This window comes from Gymnoscopelus microlampas (assembly GCF_963454915.1).
Source record: "Gymnoscopelus microlampas genome assembly, chromosome: 8".
In the NCBI taxonomy this organism is placed as follows: Eukaryota; Metazoa; Chordata; class Actinopteri; order Myctophiformes; family Myctophidae; genus Gymnoscopelus; species Gymnoscopelus microlampas.
In genome coordinates, this window is record NC_139945.1 from 29,501,866 (window position 1) to 29,514,548 (window position 12,683).

At 38.7% G+C, this 12,683-nt stretch overlaps 1 protein-coding gene across 1 annotated transcript; it reads right to left on the reverse strand.

Moving 5' to 3' along the window:
• Positions 1–764: 764 nt before the first annotated feature.
• Positions 765–11,452, reverse strand: LOC311050818 (uncharacterized protein). The gene is made up of 14 exons (XM_084064984.1): positions 11,370–11,452; positions 9,399–9,467; positions 8,498–8,615; positions 7,461–7,540; positions 7,152–7,263; positions 6,966–7,051; positions 6,763–6,874; positions 6,192–6,271; positions 5,640–5,754; positions 5,457–5,539; positions 4,519–4,633; positions 3,485–3,573; positions 3,004–3,079; positions 765–2,215 (listed from the first exon to the last, which is right to left on the reverse strand). Exons 1-14 carry the CDS (start codon positions 11,434–11,436, stop codon positions 2,197–2,199), a joined length of 1,221 nt encoding a protein of 406 aa, XP_083921110.1. The 5' UTR covers positions 11,437–11,452; the 3' UTR covers positions 765–2,196.
• Positions 11,453–12,683: the final 1,231 nt, after the last annotated feature.

Genomic DNA, 12,683 nt, shown 5'->3' on the forward strand with positions numbered 1-12,683 from the left:
ACAGTTCCAAATGTGATGGAACCGATTCCGGTTCCTCAATGTTGGATCCGGTTCGTCCGATCCTAGTCTCGCGTTACCAGACTGTTGCCTCCCACAATTTTCAAATGTTTCCGGTCATACAGTCTGGGACTCGGAAGCTCTGATCATGATTAGAATACAAACCGGATGTGAAGCCTGCGACCCACTTCCGTTTCGTCTTTACAGTCCCGCAAATTTATCCTAATATAAATCAAAATCATCTAAGTATATTTAGCTTACTGCTTAGCAGAAATGGAAATTAAAAACTAAAATGTAAAGATATTTTAAAATATATTTTCGTGAACGGAAGTGCCAGTTTCCTTAATCGGATTTCGGGAGTTGTAGTTCCAGACTGTGCTCGCTGCCCAGTGAGCCCAATAACAATCAATATGAATGACAAATGACAAAAGTGTAATCAGTAATATAATATAATGGAATGCTTTGATTACTATGTCTCCAACGTCTATGTAGACTCTACATAGACGTTGGAGACAAAGTAATCAAAGTTAATATGCTGATTATCTAACTGTACTCTACATTGTAGAGTACAGTTAGACAATCAGCATATGAACTTTTATAATAATTAGATGAACTAAAAGGTGATTATAGCTACACTTTGTTTGTAGAGAAGAGAAGAAGAGAAGTGTCAGGGTGCAAGTCACAGAGGTAGGACCTTAATTGCAGGACAAGAGGCACACGCAGATTTTAGATTATTTATTAACATGAAAGCAGAAACACAAGGATCACTGGAAATCAACACTGGTATTCCTATGAACTAACCATAAAGAATACAGAACACTAACAATCTGGCAAAGAAAAAACAACACAGGGGAGTTTAAATGGATATTTCACTTTCAAACATGTTTTGGGTCATTCTAGGGCTACTCAGGCTTTTGTGAGCCCCCAGACAGTTTTTAAGGTGCTTGATTCAGTATTTAGATGTTTGATATTAATTTTATCAGACACGCCCCCTTCCTATACAAACCCATTGTAACTTCAAACTCCATTTTAATCATGATAGATTCATTGAAAACACCTGTCCATGGTTCTGGTGACTGATATTGTCCTAATGTGTGAGGGGGCCGTGTTTTTTTCAATTACATTTTTCATTTATTTTTTATAATTTTAGGTGGAAATGAATAATGTTTTAAAATAAACTAAAAACAATAAAATTAAATTAATAAAAAAACAAATCGAAAAAACACTCCTCACGTATTAGGAGGGCAGTATGAGTCACCAGAACCAAGGACGGGGGGTTTTCGATTAATCTATCATGGTTAAAATGGCGTTTTTAAGTACTTTGATTGAATATTTTTTGATTGAATATTTTCTTAGCCAAAAATGTAAAAAAGCACAGTTACATTTAAAATACTTTGTCTAAAATGTCCGTTCAATAGTCATATATAGTGGCACCAACAGTTCAAATAAAAGCAGAAAAAATACAATATGTAGTCTAAGCAATAATAACACTATATGTTCAAAAAATGGGGGGGGGGGGGGGGGGGGGGGTGGGTCGCTTTTTTTATTCTTGGTATGAAAATATGCATTTTAGATGTAACCAAGTATAGGCTTATACTGGATCCATAACTCCATGTCTGGCATTTGTTACAAACTTAACCGCTTGAAAATCGGTTGAAAATTCAGGGAGTTGATGATTTAATAGTGGAGAGGCCGTCTGCTTCAATTGACTATACAGCGGCCATTTTGGCATTTTTCATTGTAGAAACGGGGTCATTAACTTAATAGCAAAATGGCCACCGTGTGAATATGGTCGGTTGACATGAATGTATTAGAAGGCTCAGCTTCCACTCCTGCAGTGGCCAATGAGGTATCTACGTTTCTGTATCTATGGGGAAGAGAAGAGAAGAGAAGATACGTAGGTTGTATCACGGTTGAGTCAGAAGACTGCAATGTTCTCTTCTCTTTTCTCACACTGTGTGTGAACTGACACACACTAAGACACAGGTTTGTATGAAGAACTCATGTTCCTATAGTGGGTTTCTGGGTTGATGGATTCAAATGTAAATCAAAGACCATGTGACCTCTAGACACAGTACCTATCCATGTTCAACGTTCACGAGCGTGATCTGTTCTGGAGGAGGTCGAGAAGCGTATGAAGCTAGGGGGTGTGGCATGATCTGTTGTGGGCGAGGTTGAGAAGTGCTGGTAGGGGGGTGCTCAACCACAGTTTTTCTTCCTGTCAAATCAAAAGACATACCTTATTATTTACATCAGTGGTTTTCAACATTTTTCGTGCCAAGGACCCCTAAATTGATATACATTTGTCCGCGGACCCCCATCTGAAAATGCTTTGTGCCAGGGACCCCCAGTAGCAAAGTTGAAAGAGTAAAAAAAAAATGACTTTCAAAAAAAAAAAAATATATATATATATATATATATAGAAGATATGCACACATTTTCAAGATTTTTCAAAAATAGCAGATCTACAAGCTCATAGCGCGGCACTCGGTGCCACGCTATGAGCTTGTAGAGCTGCTATTTTTCAATAGCCAAAGCTAAGTGGTTAAAATGATTGTGACGCTATGTTAACTAATTTAGCTGGGGATCCCCTGGTACTGGTTGAGAACCACTGATTTACATCATTTAATGTCCAAAGCAATTGCAGTAGTCTTATGGTACGTTTAGCCACACTTCGCTCCGCTCAACGTTTGACCCACGATGTGGTCGTATGGCAGATGTGCTTAATGGTTGTCGAGAGATTGACTGAAATCTGACAGAAATGATAGCTGCTGTGTGGAAAGTAGCTAATGTTGACAATACAGTTTTAATATTGTAGGTGGAAATTTAATCAAGATTGATAAACTACAGTATGTGGTCTAATTTTTGACTAAAGTATTGTGTACAATACACGCAGAACTGTCTGTGGAATAGACAGGACAGACACACACACACACACACACACACACACACACACACACACACACACACACACACACACACACACACACACACACACACACTCACCAGCAAACGCCGCAAATTAGAATCAGCACAATCACAAGCACTGTAACTCCAACTCCAACTCCTACGCCATGTCCAGCTTTGGAGAAACACAATAACAATGAGAGGAGAAGTTAAAATCTGCCGTTCTGATGTCATTGTCAGTTATTCTTCATTGATGAATAATAGTAGTATTAGCAGTGATAGTATTACTGAAGCTGTAAATGACATCATCAAGAAGACAATGCTCTGATGATGCAATCAGAGATTATGTTTGAAATAGAATTCAGAATTTGTTTTCATGCCCAAAAAATATTGATCGTGAGATCATGAGAAGGATCATGAGAATGATGTAAATGTGAGGAACATGGGCAAGTAAACAGCGGAGCTTTACTGCCGAGAGGCTTCCCCACCCCTATAAATGAATCCATTACAATAGTGAAAGGTCAACAGCATACAGTAGGTGGATTATGAGACATTGCTGAGCAGCCTTTTCTTGTCTTACCTGTTTTTTGGATATTTAATTCATGGAGATTTTGTCCAACGACTGACTCTGGATTCACGCATTCCTCTTTGCCGTCAGTAGTTGTCACACTGGGGATGGAGAAAATAATATTGGTGATGGACAGCATGTAAAATGAATGGCACCTCACAGCATTACGTAGGACTTATGCTGCATTCACACTGGCAGCTACAGTCTGTCGCCGAGTCACTATTGAAGTGTAGTTCAACATGCTCGTTGACGTGGAACGTGCGTCTGACGAGCGAGAACAATATAGAAGAAAATATAATGCCTGGGCTTAGATAGAACATGGAACTGGCTGACGAAAATAATTAGTTTTCCCCACCCACTCCACGCAGTAATTGTCCGAGAAGAGCTTTGTAGCTGCAGTTGAAGCCGGCTCAACAGGGATTGTAGCTTTGTAGATTTTGTAGCAGCTACAAACGTTGGTCATCGCTTTGTACCTTCATGTTGCTGGCTTCCATTCAGTGGTGATGTTGACAGCAAATTTTGATTCAGTTTTGGTCATGGTCTTTTGAATATAATTCCATGAAGTTTTAGTCATATTTTAGTCACTTGAAATGTCGACTAAAGTCGACTAAATGTCATAAGATTATGGTCGACTAAATCCACAGTTGATTCAGTCGACTAAAATGTAATTTGTGGCGGTGCCTTGATGGCGTCGTAATGGCTGATTTTACACTTGGTTGCATGCTGAAAATAGCCGATCTACAAGCTGCGACGCGTTGCGAGCTTGTAGATCTGCTATTTTCCGAGTGCAACCAAACATAATTGACTTGCCTTTCAGTTCTACTGGATCTCTTCTCCACCATGGTACCTCCCTAACGTCGTCGTAGCTTAGTTTTTATTTAGTTTTCGTCAGTGAAAAAAAAGGTAGTCGACGGACATTTTTCGTCATAGTTTTTAGTCGACAAAATCAACACTGCTTCCATTGAAAATGAATGGTAGACTGTAGCTTTGTATCTGCCAGTGTGAACGCAGCATTAGGCTTCTGTTTAGTAGAACATTCTACTTACACAATCTCCCTGCTTGGACACGATGGAGACGCTTCATGTATCTGGTAATCCTTAATGAGACTTGAGTTCATGTTGTTGGTTCCTTGATCTGGACATTTGCAGCTATCACGTTGACCTGTTTTTCATTAAATCAATTAAATATTAAAACCACACACACACACACACACACACACACACACACACACACACACACACACACACACACACACACACACACACACACACACACACACACACACACACACACACACACACACACACACACACACAGACAGGGGCTTCTATAGAGTACACCTCCAAAACACTTATGCTTTCACGACTTACACAGCCTGACAGAGATATGCTTTCTGTCGATCTGCTTTTTCTAGCCCATTGAGGCCTGAGGTTCCGATTCTACAAAAAGTCTTCTAAATCCTAACAGTTTTTTGAAAAAACGTATGTTGCTCTGTCAATGGTTTTCAAACTTTTTAATGTCAAGGACCCCAACATGTATGTGTAATGTGTATTTGGCCACGGACCCCCATCTCAAAATATTTCGTTCCAGGTACCCCCAGAAGCAAAGATTTGAGTTAAAAAATGTTTGCTTTAACCCATTTTGGGCGGGAACCCCTTTTTGTAACTGTACCTTTCAAGACGGGAACCCCTTTTGGGGTTCCTGTTGCTATGTACAGTATATAGCAACATAATTTTTTTGTAATACATATTTGAAGTTTTTCTGAAAATTTAGGTCAGGATTTAGAAGGCGTTTTTAGAATCGGCCTTGGGTCTAAATGGGTTAAAACAATATATATTAAAAGATTTTCACACATTTTCACGATTTCCGCGCTATGAGCATGTATATCTGCTATTTTCGAATAGCCAAAGTGTAAAATAATGCTTTTTAGCTCAAATCAAAAAGTGACACAGATGCGTTCCAGGTCTTAATGGGCGAGTCTTACCTGTTCTTCTGATATCATAGATGAACTTTCCCAAATTTGACTCTGGATTCACGCATGGCTTCTTGCCGTCAGTTGTTGTTACACTGAAGATGGATAAATAAATATTAATGATGGACAGCGTCTAAAATGAATGGCACCGCACAGGAATATGATATTAAGGCTGTTAAAAAACATTCTACTTACACGATCTCCCTGCCTGGACAGAACTGAGTCACTTCATATATCGTGTAGTTTTTGATGAGACTCGGGTGCATGGAGTCGATTACTTGAGCTGGACATGTGCAATTACCAAGTTCACCTGTGGAATGAAGGGACAAGACACCTAGTTGCATTAAAATAATTAAATATGTTTTTTTTTACTAACAACAGTAGCATAATAAATAACACAATAAATAATCACATATAACATCTCCTCGGAACTAAAGTAAAGATTAGAGATTAAAGATTAGAGAGTAATAATCTGTCATTTGTCTGTCTGTCGTGGGCTGCAGCCATCAGGACACAAGGAATTGTTGCGGGGGGGAATGGAGTTTGTACGACATATGGTGCAACTGTTCATGTTTGTGGCCATGGGGGCACAACAAATGCAGAATGTTGTACCGTATGTCATAGAAAGGCTGTTTCCCCAGCTTCCTCGCATCCTGACATCTACACCCCATTACGTACACAACCCTGGCTAGGCAACCCAGCCTGGCACTGATATGCGCTCCACTGAGCTGCCTTTTTTATTTTTACCTGCTCTTTTGAGAATGATAAACTTTCCCAAGTTTGACTCTGGATTCACACATAGCTTCGTCCCGTCAGTTGTTGTCACACTGGAGATGGATGAAAAAATATTAATGATGTACAGCATGTAAAATGAATGGCATCTCACATGTAACACTGTGTCATCAGTGGCGAATTCGTACACATAATTAATTAACTCTTATATAATGCTTAATACACATTAACTCACACATTAATTCATCATGAGTAATTAATGGTTAAGTCACTATGACTTAACCAAAGATAATATACTGTATCATTAGTTAAGGGTCACACATGGTGCGTTCGTAGTTCGACAGAGGAGAGTCTGTCTCTGGTGGTGGTTGTTATTTCAAAACTTCCATGTGGTGCATGGCTCTGTGTTAGGCTGACGGGGGTTTCCCAAGTTGGTCTGGCTCACTGGAGGGGAACCCCAGCTAGGTCATCGTTTTCATCATTAGTTAATCATTACTTATGCCTCAATTAATTATGAACTAAATGTTAAGTCATTATCAAGTAGTTCATTATAATGTGTTAAAGTGTTACTGAACATTCTACTTACGTGAACTCCTTGCGTGGACAGAATCGAGACGCTTCATATATCTGGTCATTCTTAAAGAGTCTTGGATGCATGGAGTTGATTCCTTGACCTGAACATTTGCAGATAGGTGTACCTGTGGCATGAAGGGACGAGCATTTCAAATAATTAAATACTAATACTCTTCCTCAAATGCTGGCGGAGATATGTACCTTTTCTAGTCTTACCCTTTGTTTTGAATTGATAAAGAGCCTTTCCCAAGTCTGACTCTGGATTCACACATTCCATTGGTTGTCCATTGGATGTTGTCACACTGGAGATGAATAATATAATATTAGTGATGGACAGCATGTATATTGAAGGACACCTCACAGGAATATGACTTAGGCTGCTGTTTAGAACGTTCTACTTACATGATCTCCCTGGCTGGACATGATAGAGACGCTTCATATACCTCCTCATCCTTAATGAGACTTAAGCTCATGGAGTCGAGTCCTTGATCTTCACAGTTGCAGACATGTTCACCTGTGGAATGAAGGGACAAGACGCACTAGTTAGACAGATGGTGCAATTGTTCACGTTTGTGGCCATGGCCTGCTACGGTATGTCACAGAAATACTATTGCCCCAGCGTCTTCACATCCTGACGGCAGCACCTCCCCGAATTACACAGCCCTGGCTAGGCAACCCAGCCTGGCGGAGATATGCTGTCCACAAGCTTACCTTTTCCGATACTGAGAAACGTTGCCAAAATTGACCCTGGTTTCACGCATCTATTGCCGTTAGTTGTTGGAGATGAGACACTGGAGATGGATAAAATAATATTAGTGATGGACAGTATGTAAAATGAATGTCACCTCACAGGAATATGACTTAGGCTGCTGTTTAGAACATACATGGGCAAGTGATTGATTGATTGATTCAAAATGTTATTAGGCAAAAAGAATGTAAAACATCACAGTTACATTTATAATACTTTAGTCTAAAAGGTCTGTCCAAAAAAGTCCTTGCGGACATGTTTCCGTTGGGGTCCTTGGTATTCGTTTCATAGACATATATAGTAGCAACCAAACAGTTCAAATATCAACATAACAATACAGAGAAAAAATAACACTATGTACAAAAAAAAGCAAAAAGCAAAAAAATAGAATTATTTATATATATATATATATATATATATGTACAAAAAAAGGGAGGGGGGTCGTCTGTCTACCGGGAAATTGGTACTAAGTAGCGGACCACATACAGCCCCCACCTTCACTTAATGAGGCCCGCAGGTTAATATAGGATTACTGATATATTATTGATTTCGGCTGTTACAATTCTAAACATGCAAACATGACCCGCTTTAATTACTTCAGTCTATATTATAGTATCTTAATGACTAGTATTAAAATTCTATTGTCTTTTTTATGTCCAATGTATTTGTATTTAAGTTCAACATAAGTATAACTAAATGTATTTGAAATAAAATGAAAATTTTACTTTTCAGAATTCCAATTTAAAATAGCATAAACAAATTCAGGATTCAAATTCAAAAGTAGCAAAAATAGCCAATCTACAAGCTTAAAACTGTGATGTGTTTTGAGCTTGTAGATTGGCTATTTTTGCTACTTTTGTGTGACATAAAATGGCGAAAAAAGGTAAAATACGGCGAGGCAGTGAGTGCAATGTGTGGCCCTCTGGAGTGAGTGTGGAAATATAGTGGCCCTCTCCATCATCAAAGTTGCATCACCCCTGGTTTAGAACATTCTACTTACATGTACGTGAACTCCCTGTGTGGACAGGATGGAGACGGAGAAGATTCCCCGTAATTAAATGGTGGATGCAGGGAGTCGAGTGCTTGACCTGAACAGTCATGGTTGCAGTTAGTTCTAACTGTGGAATGAAGGGACAAGACAAATAATTATATTAAAGCCTTTATCTGTGTTTGTTTTCAAACAACATTACAGTAGCTGCAAACAAACATAATGACAGCAAATTATTCTAACAGAACTAAAGTAAACCAGCAGAACAACACACAATGAAAAGATTAGATACCAGCAGTAAAAATGTCTTTTGTTTATAAAAATAGAGCTCAAACTCGCCGCAATCTTATGCTGCCGGGCCACACTTCTTTACATGACCAATGAGATAATGTGTACCGATTTGCATGAGTTTTGGACAAAATTTGTTAGTGGCAAAAAAGAAAAATGCTTGTGCTTGTGCTTCTGCTTGTCTGGCAGAAATGGGCGGGACTTTACGTGGAGTTGCAAAAACGGATTGTCTGACATACTGTTCAAGAGTTATATAGGTCAAAATGTGAAGTGGCCTCTTAGCGCCACCATGAGACCGATTTTAACTATTTGAGGTGGAGGTTCTTCATGCAAAGTGTCGCACTGATCAGTCCAGCGTTGCCTGACCATCTTAGCAGTTGGAATCAGTTCAGAGGCCTTGGTATGGTGTAACCATATGGTGTATTTATTCACCGTCAAACAGGGTAAAACTGACCAGCACAACACATGATTCTCCACTCAACGCACAGACTGTGGCAGCTTTTATGCTCAGCTGCAGCTGGACTAATGAGTCTGGACTGTACCATTCTAAGGGGTGTATTCGAGGCTGAGCATCTTACAATAAATGCACCAAACCTCTGTATCCTACTGACACACAGTCACTCACCTGGGTCGCCCCTATCCTTCTTCTGGAATATCTTCTTCTGGAATTTCTTCTTGAGGCGGTCGTATCTTGCTGAGGGGGAGTTTTACTATTAAATTGCAGTACTATAAATAGACAACCGATATACTGTAGCCAAATACAAATACTCTGTAAAAACCTTTATCACAATACAAATACAAAATACTGAGAAATGTATTTGAGATATTAATATATTAATTTGGGGTGCTATAAATAGACAACCGATATACTGTAGCCACGCATAACCAAATGTAACTCTATAATCAATAATAATCAGAGACTATGCATTAATATGAGTCCGTAGAGATGGGTGAAAATATATCAAAACATAGTATGATACAAATGACAAATACTTGGTCCAAAAATTGATCACAATACAAATACAAAATACCTGATTAGATTGCATATTTTGAAAATACATTTCATAAAAAATGTATGCAGTGATTTGTCAATTCATAGATTGACTGCCAAATTATTAAATTAATTGCCTAAGTCAGTATTTCTTACATGGGTCTACAGTATCACAGGAGCAGAGCAACAGCACTGAATACAATGCTATATCATTAGGGGAGAACGGGGTAATGAGCCATTTCTCACTTTCAAGTTGTCCTGGAAGCAAGGCAAAATGAGATAGCAGTCAAATCTAATTATTTTGATTTCAGGATGTAGCAATCGAAATTATGAGTAAGCATCTATGAAAAAGAGCCATAAAAATATGACTTAAAAAAAGAAAAGTCATTCAGCATAATTTGAGTAGCAAAGAAATGATAACAAATATGAATAATGATTAATATTAGGACAATTGGCTCACTTTGACCCAGAGCATTTGGTTAATTTTGCCCCACAGCCACCGTTTTAGACAGAATTGGCTTGAATGATACTTCAGGTAATTTCTTTGCTAAATTATGCACATGATGTTAAACATTGTCAAATCACCAACATGTATATATATATTTTTAGACCTGGGTAAATATGCTTTGATATAACAGTCATTATACCTGACGTGTAGAAATATTACTTTGACCAGAAAATAAAAGAAAGGAAAAGGTCATTTTTTTTAGCCCATAAGACCTGAGGCCGATTCTACAAATGCCTTCTAAATCAGTAGGTCGCACACTTTCAAGATTTATCACAATACAAATACAAAATACCTGTCTGAGAAACGTAATAGATTGCGTATTTTGAAAATGCATTTAATAAAACATGATGCAATGATTAGTCAATTCATAGATTGACTGCCAAATATAAAATTAATTGCCTATGTCAGAATTTCTAAGAATAAATTGATCACACAAGCAGAGTTTGTTTTTCATGGTGTTTGGCGCAGGCAGCTAAAATGTTTGTGTGAGCACAGGCAGAGTGAGCTTTGCCCCAAAAAATTGCCATTTTTTTCAATTTTTAAAAACCTTTTAAAATAGTTCAAATAGCCGGTCTACAAGCTCACAACATGTCGATTGGCTAGTTGAACTACTTTAAAATGTTTTTCAAAATAGTAAAATATGGCTTATAAGTTTAGGGATAAAGGGTATGGAGGCGCGCAAGAAGGGCCCTACATGTACAATCCTACACAGAGCTGCCTCTACGCCTGTACTTCACAGCCAGCAAAACTGCTCTGCCAGCTTAATAATAATAATAATAATAATAATAATAATAATAATAATAATAATAATAATAATAATATGCTAAGAAGAAGAAGAGGAAGAAAAGTGGCAGTTTGATATAAGCTGCCAACTGACAGTGAGGACGTGGGTAGCCCTTACATATGACCCTGCTTTTTTGTGCCGTTTGAAACGTATTTTTGAGCTTTTGAGAGAGACCAGTATACAAGCAGATGGCAGCATAATCAAAATGAATCTGTATCAATGCACCAGCACCAGCCAGCTGTGTATGGACTGGACTGTCAAGAAAAGCAACTTTTCTGGCCAAGAACTTAATGAATATGTTGATTTATCTTACCTTCTACATGGAGAGCTAGCAGGCAGATGATAAAGGTGATGACAGCTGGTTTCATGATGCTGACCATAGAGAGATTTGGTTGTTTCCAGTGCCGAGCCTATAATGTTGTGAATGGAGGAAATCACTCCTTTTAATGGTGGAAGGTGGAGCTTCTTCATAAAACAGAAGTTGGTTAAATGACGAAATCTAGCAGGAAAGTGCTAGATTGGGCTGGTGAAAGCAGATTACTTCACACACACAGGTCAAAGGGCCAACACTGAAAAGTTCATGTGTCATACATCAGTGGTTCTCAACCTTTTCAGGCCGTGACCCCCAAAAATAATCATATTTGAACTGGGGAACCCCCGACATAATCATATTTTAACTGGGGACCCCCCCGACCCATACAAGCACTTGGAATTGTAGGAGTTGAGGCATTACATTTAGTCTGACATGGTTCCATGTCTGACATGAAAATAGCTGATCTACAAGTTGCGAGTCGTTATGAGCTTGTAGATCGGCTATTTTCACAATGTTTGCCTCTCTTTCTGGTCTTTTTTAATTTCTTTACTTTTTTTTTGGAACACGTTAAAAAAACATTTTTCACTGTCATCTGGGGACCCCCTCAAACTCATGTGGCGACCCCCCTGGGGGTCCCGACCCACAGGTTGAGAACCACTGCAATACATTACCATTCACAGCTAAATGGACACATGAAAATTAAAAGTACCTCTAATAAAAACGCCTAAAAGTAACAACCGCTAACAAAGTATGGGTGCAGCAGATGCAATAATAATAAACATAGACAAGACAGAGCCAGTGCAAAATGTCAGATATACAAATAAAAAAATAATACAAATAGAAATAAAGATACAGAAGAATCACAGGAATGGCTTGACATCAAACTCTTCATTGAGCCCACAAGGAGACATAGTATTGAGTGTGCATATTCTAAAAGGATTCTCGTTGGAGGAGTAAACGGTAACGAGGGGGGGTCTGTCGACTTTTTCTATCCCCCAAATAACGGAGAGAAGTAATGCTGTGTCCACACTTTTTTTAAATGTGCTGCAACTGGGTTGCACTCATCACCACATCTGATATTACTTCTATGTTCACTAAAACAAGTGCGAAGGCCTCTGCTAGTCTTGCCTATGTAAGCAAGCCCACACGGGCATTTGATGATGAGATAAACCACAGACGTGGTGGAGCATGTGATCGCTCGCCGTATAGTTACTTCTTTACCACTGTGTGGATGTGTTATAGTGACTTCTTTACCACTGTGTGGACGTGTAAAAGATTAACATTTAGTGGTACATAGTGCAGCAAATTAATAAC